Raw genomic sequence first — 16,923 nt, forward strand, 5'->3', positions numbered from 1 at the left:
GGGCTCTGGAGAATGTTCATACACGCATGAGGGGCTCAGGAGAGTGCCTGGGACAGTGCTGTGTGTGATCCTGTTTATTGTGGTGATGGTGATGTTGCTGGCAGTCCCTGGAAAGCTTCCTTTTTGACTCACTACTTAGCCCCTCCTGAGTATCTCCAGTGCACCTTGTGTGCCCAGCTGTACTTATCCAGGTTTTCTCATGGATGAGCTCATCCCCTGTAGGCTGCCAGTTCTTAGGGAACTGCCCCAAGGGTCTGAGTCTCCACCTTCCTGTTGTTTTGATCCCTTCCTCACTGGAGCCAATTGCTCAGTGGTGGCTCTCACCTGTGGTAGCTCTCGCCTGTCTACTCTGTACTCTCCATCAGCCCCTCCCCATCAACTCATCTGACTTTAATTAGTGTGTGTTTGTTAAAAGTGGATAGACAAGATTCAGTGTGTGCCCTGTCTATTCCAGAACTGTGGGTGTTGCTTGCTAAGAGGAAATGTAGCTTAAGTTCAACCCCCAAACCAAGTGATGAGAACCCAAGCCATAAGACTTGGGGTTTAACCAAACTTGGCTTCCAAGTCTGAGACCACTCTTGATCTGAATTCCTAGTCAATGGGATGAGGGCCCATGAGGATACAGAGGGATACCTGTGGCTCTCCAGCAGGGATTCAGGACCTGTTCACTTTCTGGTGTAGTGGGAGATGTTTCCTAGCATCCTAGCCTCTCTAGATGCAGGGAAACACAGATATTGTGGGTGGCTGGAAGGGCCCAAGGCCAAACCGTCCTTGGGTTGAAAGTGGCAGCTTTGAAGACACAGGAAGTGACAGTTCTAATGGAGTAGTCCCATGTGTTAGTTGCTACGACTGTGTCTAGTGCTGTTGTAATCTCCCCCTCCTTTCCTCCTGGAGCTGTGCAGCACACAGGGATGGCTTGGCTGACAGTAGAGCAGGTGATGTGTCTCCTGAGATCATCATGGATGCTGCTGTAACAGCAGGCACTCTAGTGGAGAAATGTGGTGCATTGCCTGTTTGTGACGTTTCCAGTGTCAGGAACCCCCGTTATCAGTCAGGTGTGAGTTACAGAAACAGGGTACTTGACATAATAAGCTGAACAGAGAGGATAGGTTCATTTTAACTCAGCGTTTTGGGTCATGGTTGCTGATCCTGTTGCTTTGTGGCCTGTGGTGGGGTAGAATTTCATGGCAGGCTGCACACAATGAGTGATCCACTTACTAGTGGCAGCCACAGTCCGAAAGCTATTGGAAGGAGCTGGGTAGACCCCAGCGGCCTGACTTTTCTTGTTTGTACTGCTCAGAAGGAAGGTGAGAGGGAGTGCTGTTTCACACGTGTACTGGCTGTTAGTACCGCAGCCTCGGAGGGCGGTTTGCTCATTTCAGTACAGTAGTCCTTTTACTAGTAAGGATTGGTTTTTTTGTTTCAGGTTTTTGAGTTCTTTGTACAGACGTTAATTCTGCATCAGATGTGTAGCTAGCAAAGAGTTTCTCCCATTCTGTAGGCTGTGCCTTCATGTGATTATCTGTCCTTTGCCATGTAAAAGCCTTTTAATTTCATGAAGTCCCATTTGTAAATTGTTGACACTGTTTGCATAGTGACTAGTCTTATTCAGGAAGTACTGTCTATGTCTCCTCCTCCTCCTCCTCCTCCTCCTCCTCCTCCTCCTCTTCCTCCTCCCCCCTTCCTCCGTCTCATTTTCCCCCTCCTCCTCCATTTTTATTTTTAGATAGGTTCTCTTATACCCCAGGCTGCCTCTCACTGTGACCAAGCATGACCTTGAGCTTTTGATCCCTCTGCCTCCACATCCTGAGTACTAGGATCATAAGTGTGAGCCACTGAACGCAGTTCTGTTATCCCGATATCTTGACATTTTCTCCCCATTTAGTCTTCTATCAGTTTCAGAGTTTCCAATCTACTAGTAAGGTCTTTGGTCCATTTGGGGTTGATTCTTGTGAGGGCGAGAGATAAGGAAGTGCTTTCATTTATCTACATTCGGACGTTCAGTTTTCCAACACTGTTTGTGGAAGATGTGGTCTGTAATGGGAAGTTTCAGCATCTTTGTAAAAATCAGGTAATTGTAGCTCTGTTTGTATGTGGGTGCTTTGTTCTGTTCCATTGACACGCGTGTCTAGTTTCATGCTAGAACCATGCTGCTTCTATTACTGTGTCTGTAGTAGAACTTGAGGTCTGGAATGGTGATACCTCCTCCAACACTATTCTTTTGGCTCAGGATTGCTTTGGCTACCCAGGATATTTATGCCTTCATACAAATTTTAAGAATTTTTTTCTCTTTCTACGAAGCATGATTTTCAAATTTTGTTGGTGATTTTACCGAGTTCATAGAATGTTTTTGTCAAAATAGCCTTTTTCAAAATATTAATGCTGTAATCTATGAACAAGAGAGATTTTTCCATCTTCTAGTAACTTCTAATTTTTTTCCTTCAGTGCTGTGTGTGTGTGTATGTGTGTGTGTATGTGTGTGTGTGTGTGTGTGTATAAACATAATTTATTGAATATACTGCAGAAGGCCAGCAGGCTGGGAAGAAACTAGGTACTGCTGCAGCTTCTTCCATTGTTGAATGATTTTAATGTAGAGGTATTTCACTTCCTTGGTTAGTTCTTTCCATGGTATTTTTAATTTATTTTTTAAGGCAATTGTGGATGATACTTATGTTTATTTCTTTCGTTCTCAGCATATCTGTTATGGTTTGTGGGAAGGCTACTGATTTTGATGTCTTGGTTTTCTATCCTGCTACTTTGCTGAGGATATTGGTAAAATCTAAAGGGTTCCTGCTATACTCTTTAGGCTCTCTGTGTATGTATGGTTTGCAGACAAGGAGACCCTTCTTCCTTTACTGTTTTTATTTCCCTCTCACCCCCTTTTCTTTTATTACTCCAGCTAAGGCTTCCAGTATTGGACCTAATAAGGGTAGAGAAGGTGGACAGGCAATCTGTCATGTTCCGATTTTAGTGGAAAAGCTTTGAGTTTTTTCTTCCTTTGTATAATGTTGGCTGTAAGTTTGTCATACATGACTTTTATTATGTTGAGATATCTTACATTCCTAGTTTCTTCAAGACTTCTATCATGGACTGAATTTTTGCCAAAAGCCTTTTATTTATCTATTGAGATGATCCTGACATTCCATCTTATGTATTATTTTTAATCATTTGAGTATTTTAAAAAAACTGTGTGTTCTATATGGTGTATATACATATGTATGTGGGAATTCTCACACTCATATGTACCTAGAAGCCAGAGGAGGATCTTTGATATCTTGTTCTATCACTACCTTACTTATTTGAGGCAGGGTCTCTTGAACCTGGAGATAAGCTGGTAGCATGCAAATCCCTCAGGAATCCTCAGGTTTCCAGGTTCCACAGGTATATAAGTGCTTTTTATAGTGAGTGCTGGGGTTTGAACTCAGTTCCTTATGTTTGTACAACAACATTATTACCCACTGAGTCCTCATTTTAGTTCCTGATGATGCATTCTTTGAAAATAGCTGCCTTTCTGGACTCTTACAGATTTGTCCCAGGGACTACTGAAGTGTTGGGGGTTCACCATTCATCAAATGTCCTTAGATAATGGCCCTCAGATTCTTGGTCTAATGTTGTTCAAGAATAAAAAAAACTCACAAAACAAAAACATGGATGAAGGGCTAGCAAGATGGCTGAAGGGTTAAAAGCACTGGTTGTTCTTCCAGAGGATCCAGGTTCAACTCCCAGCATCCACATGGTGGCACACAACTGCCTGTAACTCCAGTTCCAGGAGATACAGTGCCCTCTTCTTGCCTCTAAGGGAACTGTACACACACAGTGCACAGACATGCAGGCGAGACACCCATTCACATAAAATAAAGAATTATGGGTGAAAGAGCATGAGCAAGTGAAAGCAAAAAACAAGAAGGGCTAAGGTTCCTGTAGTGGGGGGTCCTGAGAGCATTGCTGTGGAGTGCCGGGTGGAGAGGCTTAAGACTGAATTTTAATGAAATTGGTTACTGGGTGTGGGTTTATTGTGATGTGAGCCAGTATGTGTGGAGGGTATAGGCGCACAATTTTTGGGATGTTTTCCTCACCCACCTGAGGAGATGATTAGAGGCTAGTCATGTTTTGAAGTCCTTCTTCCAACCCATCTCTTATTTATTTAGGTGCTGTCCTTGGGGTTTGTTTGCTGGCCAGCCACCTTTGCTAGTGCTGACGGCTGACCACCTTAGCTTGTTTTAGTGACTGTAAATTAAAATGGGCTCTTTTGTTTATCTATGATCTCTTTGTTCTTTTGTTCCATCCAGCTTACAGTTTACCATGGACCCTTCTTTACCCTATGGGAAGCTAACTCCTGAGTCACTGATTCGGGATTATTGAACTTCCCTTGCATGTCTGAAATGAAGCCATGCTGATCTTGGACAGTGATCTTTGTGATGTGTTCTTGAATTCTGTCTGAGTGGTTTTGCATATATATTTATCAGAGAGATTGAAATATAGTTTTCTTGTGACTTATTTACTGTTGGCATGGAAGTAATATTGGATTTCTAAAATTCCTGTCTATTTGGTGGAATAGTTTGAGAAGCATTAGTTTAAATTTTTTGAAGGTCTTGTAGAATTCAGCAGTAAATCCAGCTGTGTCTGGATTTTTTTTTTTCTGATTGATAAGTTTTTTTTTTTTTTTTTTTTTAAATTACTGCTTCAGTGTTACAGGTTTTCTTAAGTTGTTTATCATATCTTGGTTTACTTTTCAAAGGGTCATATGAGTCCAGAAATTTAGCCATTTCTTTAAGGTTTTCTAGTTTGACGGAATATAAGTTTCAAAAGTATGTCCTAATGATTTTCTGAATTTCCTTGATAACTTTTCATGTCTTTTGCTATTGATTTTTAGTTTTACTCTATTGTCAGATAGCATACAAGAAGTTATTTTTTTATCAATATTCTCTATTTTTTGTGATTTGTTTATTTTTTGTTAGCTGATCCATTTTAGAGAAAGTTTCCTGGGCTACAGAGAAGAATATATTCTGCAGTGTTTTTATGGACTCTTCTGTAGATGTCTATTAGGTCATTTGATCTGTGACTATTTAGCATAGATATTTCTGATTATTTTGTTTTTCTTGGGATGCTCTGATTATTGGTGTGAATGGGTACTGAAGTCACCCCCTATTTCTGTGTTGGGGTGAATCTTTGTCTCCACCTTTCCCAGTGCTGAAGTTCTCGTTCTCTCAAGTGATTCACAAATTAGATCGTTTTGTGTTGTCCCGTAACTTGCATGCTTTGCTCATATTTTCTTATTTTATCTTTTTTGGTGTCTGGATATGCTCATTCATCTGTCTTGCTCTTCATTTTCAGAGTAAATTTTCGCATTCAGACCACACTGCAGATGTCAGGTGTGTTCTGTTGTAGTTTTTTTTTTTAAGATTTATTTATGTATATGAGTATTCTGTTTGCATGTATGCCTGCATGACAGAAGAGGGCATTGGATCCCCATTACAGATGGTTGTGAACCACCTTGTAGTTGCTGGGGATTGAACTCAGGGCCTCTGGAAGAGCAGCCAGTGCTCTTAACTGCTGAGCAATCTTTCCAGCCCTCTATTGTAGTTTTAAGTTGCATTTCTCTGATAGGTGATGTTGAACTTTTACCTAATTAATTAGTCAAATAAATGCTTGTTGTCTGCCTGTATATTTTTTGAGAGGGAAATGTCTTTTTAGTTCATTTGCTCTTTTACAGAGTTTTTTTTTTTTTTTTTGAGGGTAGGGTGCAGTGCTGGAGAGATGATGGCTCAGCAGTTAAGAGCACTTGATGCTCTTGCAGAAGACCTAGGTTTGGTTTTCAACATTCACATGGTGGCTCAGAATAGTCTATAACTCCAATTCTTGGGGATCTGGTCCTCTCTTCTGGCCTTCACAGGCACCAGACACATAAAATGAAATCAATAAGTTTTTAAAAATATTCTTATATTTTTACATTGTGTATTTATGTCTATATATATGTGTGTAGATGTTGGTGGAGGCCAGAAGAGGGTATCAGGTCTCCTGGAGTTGGAATTAGAGGCAGTTATGAGCAGTGGTCCTGGGATGTGAGTGCTGAGAACCATCTCTCCAGCCCTGCATTTGCCCTTTTAAATTAGTGCTGGGTATGGTAACACAGGCCTGTAATCTTCACACTCAGGAGACAGAAGCAGGGAGATTGAGACTTCAAAACTAGTACAGGCTACATAGTGACACATTATCCCAAGCAAAGAGAAAAACAACAAATGAAGCCAAACAAATCTATTCCCACTGCTAACAGCAACAGCAACAACACAGGAGCAACACAACAGACAACACTGGGGACAGAACAGGCAGTGGCATTGAAGCTCAGTGGTCTAGCACATAGCTGGCATACAAGGTCTGGGTTTGGTACTGCATACTCCCATGCACAAGGACATCAGCCTCTTATCAGATGTATGGCTTCCAAACTGATCTTGACAGTTTCTTTACTTTGCTAACAGTATTGTTTGCTGTGCAGAATCTTCTGATGTGACCCCAGCTGTCCTCACTTGGGTGCTGTGCTCTAGGGATTTGTATGTCAGCGCTGGTCACTTTTATCTCAGTAGTTGGGGTCTTTAAGAAGATCATCTTAAAAATAGAAACAATGTGATGGAAAGCATCTATAAGGAAGAACAGTTTTCATACTTATTTAAAAGAAGACAGGATCTTATGTAGTCCAGGATGGTCTCAAACCTTTGAGGTGCGGTAACCTTGAGTTCCTGATCAAGGTAGCACTCCCCTCCCAAGTGCCACCATTACAGGCATGCACCGCACACCCAGCTTACTTTAAATGAATGCCAGCATATGCTGGGAATTAAGGGTTTTAGAAATAGGCCACGATTGTTTGCTTTTCACAGAGGTTCTTCTGAAGTGGTCTTTGGACAAAGAGCAGGTCAACTGGCATTGAAAAAGAAGGCATGTTCTCAGGCCCTTCCTAAAGTGGACTCATGTAGGATCCTGCACCTGTGTTTGAACCAGGCCTGCATGTGGTTCTGCAGCATGCTAATTCTCTCCACTTGGAGTATTTGCTGGTCCTTAGAGCATCCTGAGAAGTTTTAGACCTTGGTTCATTTTGACGCTGTCCTGGTTGGAAGGCACTCTTCCAGCCCCAGCCCCCGCTGGAGTGATGCTGGTTTGTTGGGTTGCATCCTAGCTGAGAGTCCTGTCAGCAGGCACCCTGTCTCAAGAACACCTGGACCAAAATGAACTAGGCATACTTGCTTAAAGGGTTTGTATTGTTGTCACCAATGAGCTATGCAGGTAGTGTGGGAAGTGGGGGCATTTTGAGATGATCCTGTATTTGCTGTGAGGATACGGTAGAGAATCAAGAAAGGAGTTTTCTGCATTCATAGTAACTCACCAGCTTAATACACGTTTATTTTGTTAAAGTGTTATAATACATTTTATCATTGAGATCCATGTTTTTCAGTTTCTGGATATCAATAGGCCGTTGGCTACAGTTCTGGTCTCACGACTACAAGCAGCCTTCTCAGCATACCCCTTCCCACCACAGATGCACTTTTTAGCCATTGCATCCCAAAGCCTGGTGACAGAGGGTGGATTGGAGTGAGTGTGTTGCTTTAACAGACTGCTGGGGCTCTACTTGTTTCCCATAATTTTCTACATGTTTATTTCAAATGAACCATAAAATGACTCAGTGCCAACATGTGGTTTTAATAACAAATAAGGCTTGGCAAATGAGTGTTGACTTAGAATTTAAAGTTTTATACATCTGCCATGACTAACCTCTGAGCCAGTTTGTAGCTCAGCCCTCAGTCTGTATTAAATAATTTATCAGTAACAACTTTATTTTTTTTCTTTCTGCATATCAGTTTTCTGGGATTACCTATTTGTAATTGGAAAATACTTATCAGTAAACCATTTGGTGAAACTTCATAATAAATTCACGCCTTGTCAAGGTTTACAAAGTAGGCATGGATATCCCTCAGGGATCCATTTTGTCCTATACTTGAATTATTTTTATAGTGCATCAAAACACCAATTTCAGAATAATCAAACATGATATGATAAAACTATCTGTGCAAAGGTTCCTACTGAAATCAGATGTCTGAGTCAGATCACATTGTTATCCTCTCTGAAGACTGGGCACACATGGCTGTCTCTTCCTTCTTCCCTCCTCTGGTGGCCCAGCGTTCATAGCTGCTCAGTGTCAGTATGCCTGTCCTCTGAAGTAGATGACAGGCTTGAGAGATGGAGAAGTTGCCAGTGCTGCTGTGTGGGAAGAGGAGAGGCCACATCAGATTTGAATGTCCTGCTGTCCTGACCAGGCCTCAACTAGTATAACGTTGCATTAATAAAAATATTAATGTTGCATTAATAAAAATATTCTGGTATAAGAAGAAATAATGTAAAGAGCTAAAATAATATTCTTTATTAGTTACCAAAGTTTATTTATAATCCCAATTTTATTTAGCCTCATATTTTATGTCCATGACAAACCCTTTTTAAACTCAAATATTAGCAAGGCGTATATGGGATCATTGAAAAATGTAACCGGAGTAGGATTAGATTGGATTTCTAAAATCTGCTGTCTCAAGTGAGCTGCAGAAGAGCAGGGGCTCTTGTGGAAGAACAGACACCTTGTAGAGTAAGGATAGGTGGTGGCATACTTGTGGACAAGCAGATGACTTTGGAAAGATGAGTGGCACTCACACTAAAGAATGCGGCACCTCGGGATAGGGTCTGAATGGTGACATTGACCTCCAGGAAGGGCAACTTCCGGTTGCTTCTGGGCATTTATGACCATGGACTTCTTTTAACCAGTTCTTTTTTCAAGCAGATAAAAGGGTTTTGAGAGCTCCAATGCCTTCCTCTCAAAATGACTTTCTTGTTACAGTGGTGTGTTCTGCATTACTTTATGTCATAGCTTTTTCTGAGAATAATTCAACTGTATTTGTATCATAGTTGTTCCTCTTTGAAATATCTGTTCCTTTTAAGCTGGTTTTAATGAGCTGTTATTTTTAGGTCTAGGGAACATGCTCATTTCATGGCTTGTGCTTTTTCACACACTCATCCAGCCTGGTCCCCTCACATAAGACGGGAATGTAGAGCGGGTACCGTAAGCTTTCTACGAAGCAGCAGGTCAGATGGCTTTTTAGGCTTTGCATGCCGGACCTCTCTGTTGTAGCTGTTTAGGTCTGTTGGGTAGCGGGAGAGCAGTGCATGGAAGAATGTGGCTGGTTTCACACAGCTTCACTCAAAGGCAGCCTGGGGTCGGGAACATTTTGTCACCACCAGCAGAACTCTCCTGTGCCCCTGCCTCCACCATCCACCATCCTCTTAGCCAACACCTTAGGCTGAGGGTGTGTGAAAATGCATTGTTTATTTAGACAACTTGAACTATACAGTAAGTCTCCTTTGCTATCTGGCGCTTGTCGCTGCTGCCCTCTAGTGGTTATTTCTCAGGTCCATTTCTCCATCAGGTAAAGACTCACTAGTAAAAACCAGCATGTATTGAAGCAGACTACTGTAAGGGACTGTGGGCATGCTCCAGTCCTGAGGGTGGGGCCTGGCCTCTTAAGTATTCTATAGAGTGGGGTGGGGCTAAGTCTGCTTTCTCCTTGAATCGGACTGGGAAAGATTCCATTTTGTGATTGGGTAGGTTCAGCTGAGAAGCAGGATCTTACTGGATAAGTCAGGTTTAGAGGGATCTGAGATTCATGCTGAGGAAAAGCTGCCAAAAGAGCCTTTCTTTTGGACAGGAACTTGGTAGTCAGCCATCTTTGATCAAAGTGAAAGAGTCAGAGGTCAGCTGGGCTGATCCAGACCCTTTCCCTAGCTGTTTGCCTGGTTAGGACTTAAGTACAGTGGGTCTCAGCTTTTCCAATTCTGCTCCTTTAATACAGAGTCTCATGTTGTGATGACCCCAACCATAAAGTTACTTTCATTGCTACTTCACAACTCTAATTTTGCTACTATTTGTAATTGTAATGCAAATATTTGTATTTTTTCAATGGTTGACCCTTTTGAAAGGGTCATCTGACCCCAAAGGGGTTGTGACCCACAGTTTGACAACTGCTGATTAATTATTTCCCATTTTTCTTTAGCTTCACACATTGTTTAGAGTTCAGGCACACAAGCTACAGTTGTCTCTTCCTTTGGGTTGTTGAGTGGTGTTTAGTTGAATAAGATGTGACCATTGGCTCATCTGTTCCCCTACAGGTAGACATTTGGGCTGTCACATTGACAACTGTGTGACCCACCTCCATAGTGGTGGCTTCCTCTAACTGTGAATGACAGCAAGCAGCCTGCACAGCCTTGACTTAAGATTTGAAAAATTTTCACACATCAGGAGTTTGTTGCATGAGGGACCTTTCAGTACTCAGAGCCCGAAGTGAAATGATATATTCAAGCATTTACAGTATGTTTGGTTGCCTTTGTCTGTCAGCTAATCTTATTGTAGGGAGTGAAGCTGGGGTTTATTGTAGGCTTTCATTGTAAAGTGAATGTTCCAGTGAATCATTGGGCCAGGGTGCTCCAATACATGTAAGTTTCCTCTTTAAGCTGAAAGAAGAATTGTATGCATAACTTGCAATTGAGGCAAAGGGCAAAACGTTTATCTACGGAACAAAAATTAACAGCCAAATAAATTTAGGTAACAGGTAACATTCTGTGTAGTCTTTTAGGTTATTCTAATTAAAAAAAAAGAGTAATTCTAGCAATAGTTTTTATAGTCATTTAAGCCTTTTCATTTACAGGCGTGAAATTTAATATTGTTGTAGGATGTGATGTCTTCACATTTGGGAAGGAAAAGTCCCAAGAAGAAACTTAGAAGACTCTAAGTCCTGCCTGCTACTCCTCTTGGCTGTATCTCACGGCACAGTATGATTCCTTAAGGCTTTAGACACGTTCTTAGAAGCCTGTTTTACAGCCAGGTTTTTGGCTTTGGTATTTGATTTCATTGAATATACTGCTCTTGAGTTTCAGGATGGTCAGTGTCAGAAGTGTTTTGGGAATCAAAACACTAAACTTAATTTAACTTCTTGTGGGAATTTGACACTTAGGGTAGGTGACTGCTCATTATGACATGGACCAGTTTCTCCAAGATTTTCATTTGTCAAATTAATCCAACTAGTGATACTGACGCACACACTCCCACTGCCATTTTCTTTCTGAGCAGGGCAGATTCCGTCTCTGAGGTGCTGTCAGTCCAATTCAGCAGCACCGTCTGCTTTAGACAGATGCTGATGGACTTTGAGTTCTGACTAAGCACAGCAGTCGCTTCCCACCCCAAGTTCTTGTGACGATAAATGGTTGTCACACACCTGCTAATTCCTCCAGAAGGTGTTGGGTGCACACTGGTTGACACTGCCTGCAGTCTACATGGGCACAGTCTACACGTTCTATACCTGAACTAAACTGCTTAGAGACCAGCAACATGGGGCCACTGTGCCCAGTATCACCTCTGTTGGCACTGAGTGTGCCAGACAGGGCAGTGATGGGAAGGCAGCAGCTGGAGTCCACTGGAGTTCATTTTTATTTTGGAAAAGTAGGTGCGGCTTTTTTTTTTTTAAGATTTTCAAAAAGTTCAGTTAAAAGTAAAGGGGTAGTTATACTGTGTGGGAATTAATAAGCAGATAAACATGGCTAGAGGCCTTTGCAGGTAAGTTAGTAGTTAGGAATCAAGTTCCTAACTGTGTGTCTCTTGGCAAGTCACACAGTTTCTTTGAAGCCAGCCTGCTCATCTGTCAACAGAGCGACAACCATACTGATTGGCTTATGGCTTGTTAGCCGGTTCAGTGAAGTACAGCTTACTGAGGACTTGGTGATTCTGTCCCATAGTTGGAGTGCTCACTGTAACCACTTCTAATTATTGTGATCATGACCTCTCTTGACGACCGAAGGTGACCTTCTCCCTGGTTCTGTCGGGTTTATTGTAGAGTCTGTGTGGAGCACCGTTCTCAGAACTTTTTTTCTTCAAGGGCACAGCTGTTCCCTCGTAGGCAGTCAGCAGGTTTCTGGAGTCTGCCATGTTGACATGCTCCTGCAAGTGCCTCTGGACTTGCTTGCTTCCCGTCCCCTCGATCCTCTCCTCTGTCTCCCTCTTCCTTCCTGTCTGTCACCCTCCAGTTTCTTTCCTTCATGCCTGCCTGTCCTCCGTCTTCCCCGCTGTCCTCTCCTCACACTTTTTCCCACTCCTCCCTCCCCTCCTTTCACTTGCTTTTCTTTCTCCCCTTTGTCTTTCTTCATAATGCCTCCATCTTTTACCTCTTTCCCTCCTCCTCCCCCCATCCGTTCTCTTCTGCTCATCTGCTTTTCTGAAGGCTCACACTACTTGCTGAAAGTACACCGCTATCGCTCTCACATAGAACCGGGCCAGCTCTCACTGTTGCTGTTACTATGGGAGATGGTTTGTGTCCTGTTCCTGTGTCAGCCTTGTCTCTGTGGGATTTTCTCTCCATCTCACAGGGCTTCACAGGGCTTTTTATGTTCCCTGAGCTTGAAATAGAAGATAATCTATGGCCAAGGTTTATCAGCTTTTTAAATGTGTACTGCACCTGCTTATTTGCTTACTATTGGCTTATTGCAGCCATACAATAAAATGAAACACTGTAATAATTGCAGGTTCTTATAATAATGCCAGGTCAACCACTGATTTACTTTTATCTAATCTGCATGATTTTTTTTTCTCTCTCTCCAGATTCCTTTCTCCTTGGTCCAGTTTCCCTTGTGGGAATTCTTGAAAGTAAGTTTTTTAATCATCATGTGAAGATTTTTCCCTAGTGCTCAACAGTGTGGGTATGCGGTGGAAAAGATGCTAGTGAGTAGAAGTTTAAATACTCCAGATTACCAGCAACTGAGAGTGTTTTTTCCCATGTGACTTAGAGGCAGTGTCAGACATTACTGGGGTGTGTGCTGTCAGGTACAGCAGGTGGAGCTGAGACTCACATGCTGGAACCATCTTGCTTCACTCTCCCCTGGACTGCCCTTTTCTCTCCACTTAATTGGATGGTATGCGTGAGCATGTGGAGGTGAATGGGCTTGCAGGAACAGCAGTGAGGCTGTAAGCAAGATTCAGCCCCCTCCGGCCCCGAAAGGACAGAAGGAGCAGCGTCAGGCTGAGAGGTTCTGACTATCCTTCCCCTCTGCCACGGAGTCCTAGGGGAACTAGGAGCCTTGAGTGACTGCATCCTGGAGTTGGGGAAGGTCACTCATCTGTTTAGATAGAAGGGAACACTATGGGGTGAGGGCTGGGAAGGTGGCTCAGCAGGTGAAGAGGGCTTGTCACACAGGCCTGAGAATCTGGTTCAATCCTGAAAACCTACATAGAAAGCCAGTCTGGTCGTGTATCCCAGGATGCCTATGGTGAGCTGAGGTGGCAACAGTAGGCTGGGAGCCTGTGGGCTGTGGTGTGGAGTATGCCGAGGAGAGTGCCTCAACAAGGTCACCCTCTAATGTCCACACACAGGCATGCACGCATGCACAGAAACTGATTAACTAAATTACTTAAACATGCATAGGCATCGCATCTGTTCGTCCTCATTTGAGGCGATGATAGTGCTATGAATTACATGTGTCTTTGCCAGCATTGCCAAGGGCTTAATAAACAGAGTACTACATGATCCAGGTCATCATCATCTGTACAACATACACATAGAGAGCTGTACTTAGCCTGTATGTCTGCAATGTAGACTGTATGTCTTGCCAGGATAATGGTCCCGAAAGATGGAAAGTTCTTGTTCAAGTGAGAAGGGTTTATAAATAATGAAACAGGAAAATGGCAAAGTATTGAGGTAGGAATTGGGGCTGGGGACAGCTTGGAAGTACAGTGCTTGACAGGCATGCTTAAAACCCCAAGTTCAATCCCACTACTACTGCAAGAAAAGGAACAGACAAAAGCCAAGCTGATGCCACCATAATTTTATGGGTTTGCTGTGCAGGGTGTATCTATAGAAAACACTCTCTAAAAGTATCATAGAAGTTAGTTTGGACTCCAAAATAAATCCTATTAAAGTTGCATACCAAAAAATAATAAATGAATTAAAAACATTGCTCTTTTTAAAAGTAAAATGGAAGCTGGAGCCAGCAAGATGGCATCTGCCTTCAAGCCTGATGGCCCAAGTTCTATCCCCAGGATTCACATGGTAGAAGGAGAGAACCAACTCCTAAAAACTATCTTCTGACCTCCAATCCATGTTACGAGAGTAACATGCATGCACACACATGGGCACATGTGCTCTCCCTGCCCCCATCACACAAATTAAGTTTTTTTAAAGTTTCAGATAAACTAGAACACTAAAGATTTATTGCATGTCATGATTTTAAAAGGTACTTCCTCCTATTTAATGGAGTTTTGGGGTCTTTTGTTGTCATGTTTCAATGTTTCCTTCATGGTGCAGGGTAAAAACAGATTCCTTGGCCCGCTTTTCAAGGCGTGATGTAACAGCTATCCAATGAGAAGGTCACATTCCCTTAGCATACCAGGTCCCTTTTCAGTGTGTGACAAAAGAACAGCGAGGCCAACAGCAAACAAGAGCCCTGTGTGAGCTCCTCAGTGACCAGCATTCACAGACTGCAGGGCCTAACAATAACCAGCATTCACAGACTCTGTGCACACTAACGCCCCGGCACTCCGCGTCTGCAGGAATGTTTGCAGGTCCAAAGATGGAAGAAGTACGGGTTTGGTTCATTTCTTTCCAGAAATTTAAGGACATTTGTAGAATTCTGGCTAACTAAGAAACTGCTTGGATTTTTATAGTAATCACAGATTCCAGTACTGTATTTAAAGTTCTTTTTAAAGTTTTAGTTTTATGTGTTGCCTGCATGCTTGTCTCTATACTACATGTGTACCTACTGCCTGTAGAAACCAGAAGAGGGCATTGGCTCCCATGGTACTGTAGCTACAGATGGTTGTGAGCAGCTGGGAATTGAACTCGGGTCCTCTGGAAGAGCAACCAGTGCTCCTAACTTTTGAGTCATCTCTCCAGTCCTGTTAAACGCATGTGTGGAGTAGTACATAGTTTTAGTTCCTCAAGGAATACTATGCATGCAGTAAACATGATACATCAGTTCTGAGGGTGTTTATAGCCTACTACTAGCATTCACGCAGCCCAGCTCGCTCACATTCCTGTGTTGTCAGTGCCCTTTCTGCCCCAAATCTCCAGCAGTCACTGCTTTCTACTGCCCATAAGCAGGAGAGTGTGCCTGTGGTATCCCATGCTCAGCTTCCTTCTCTTCTAGAGTGCTGTTGGGCCTTTGTATTGCTTTTTGCCCCTGTGGCATTTCAGAATATGTGGCTCCATTCAGTGCTGATACACATTTGATCTATTCCCAGGTTTCCCTGGTTATTCATTGAGTTTCTGTAAATATCCATGTGTAGTATTTGTATGGACATATGCTTTTTTATCTCTTTCTCAGAAAGCTGCCTAGAACTGGTGTCCCTAGGCTGGAAAGGGATATGTGCTAATTGTATAAAACTTTGTTCAGGTGTTTCCTTAATTGTATAAAAGTCTATAAGGGTGTGTGTGGTTTCCAGTGCCTTCTGTGTTCTTACCAGCACGTGTGAGAGATTCCTCTTCTATGTCTCTGCTATGTGTCCACTGATTTAAAGAAAACAGCCACTCTAATAGCTGTAGAGGACTGTCTCATCATCATCAAGTCATTTTGATTCGAGCTTTCCTCAAGGTTAAATAATGGTGTGCATGTCCTGCATGTCCTAATATATTCTGTGTTGTTCTTTAACAGCTAAACATGAGATCATAGAGTCTTTGTGGAAGCAGAAACCTTGTGACTGTGTGTGTGTGTGTGTGTGTGTGTGTGTGTGTGTTTGTGTGTGTATGTGTGTGTGTGTGTGTGTATGTATGTGTGTGTTTATGGTTTTACCTATGTAAGTTGCTTTTGTCATGTAGGGAGACTTTTTTTTTTTTGGTTTTTGGAGACAGGGTTTCTGTGTGTAGCCCTGGAACTCACTCTGTAGACCAGGCTGGACTCAAACTGAGAAATCCACCTGCCTTTGCCTCCCAACTGCTGGGATGGGAGATTGTGTTTTATGAGGTGATTTCTCTGTTGTGCTCCTGTGGGGACATGACTTCGGAGACTCTCTCAGCCAGGACCCTGGCAGAACAAAGCATGTAGTGAGCAGTGGGAGTCTGGAGGTGACGTGGACACCACTGTCCTAAAAGTTCTTTGTCCAAGTCCCTGTGGTCACCTTCCTTGTAAGCTGACTTCTTCCAGCTGTCCCCCACTTCTGTGTTAACCAGAGCTATGATACTTCTTATCCTGAGAGACCTTGTAGCATTAATGTAATCTTCTCCTCAGCTTTGAGGGAGCAGTAGTCCTCACTTGTACATGTGTCGCTCAAGGTATTTGCCTCCTCTGTGTGCCAGCCTAGGGTCCTTAGCAGTCTCATTGACACCCTCTCGTAAGGTGTCACAGGGTGACCAGTTCAGAACAAGATACCCAGCCTTTAAGTGGAACCCTGGGGATCATTCCAGACTTCCCCCTTCATTTATCTATGTGTGTTCCATCAGCAAAGCATTGCTCCAGCTCCAGACTCTACCCTACCTACCCCTGCTGTGCCCCGGATGCACCCCCAGGTTACCCTCAGGGTATTTTGAGACATATTTTTTTGCTATGTAGACCAAGCTGGCTGAACTTGGAATTCTGCGTCAGCCCCTTGAGTGAGTGTGGGAGTTACAGGTGTATGCTACTGTGTCCAGCTTGGTTTTGCTCTGGATTCCCTAACTTCCTTCATCCCAGATGGTCAGGTGCTCTTTTACTGAGGTGAGTCACATCATATACCTCTCCTCAGACCTCTCTAAAACCTTAAAAGGAGGAAGAGTGTCTCCTCCTCTTCCCTAGCCTAGCCCCTCACCTTGCTCATTACTCCTTGTATAGCTACCTGCACTGCTCCCCCGTGACCCATGCACCTGGTGTGCCGTGCTCTCT

The 16,923-nt window shown here is 43.0% G+C and overlaps 1 protein-coding gene across 1 annotated transcript in view; it reads left to right on the plus strand.

The window, feature by feature from the left end:
- The window catches only part of Slc25a26 (solute carrier family 25 member 26), a 94,353-nt gene that overhangs the window by 55,564 nt on the left and 21,866 nt on the right, over positions 1-16,923 (plus strand). The window contains exon 6 of the mRNA XM_028773023.1: positions 12,677-12,721. Coding sequence (XP_028628856.1) covers positions 12,677-12,721 — 45 coding nt within the window. The remainder of the gene's footprint in view (positions 1-12,676; positions 12,722-16,923) is intronic.

This window comes from Grammomys surdaster, unplaced genomic scaffold (genome assembly GCF_004785775.1).
Source record: "Grammomys surdaster isolate TR1022 unplaced genomic scaffold, NIH_TR_1.0 220, whole genome shotgun sequence".
Taxonomy (NCBI): domain Eukaryota; kingdom Metazoa; phylum Chordata; class Mammalia; order Rodentia; family Muridae; genus Grammomys; species Grammomys surdaster.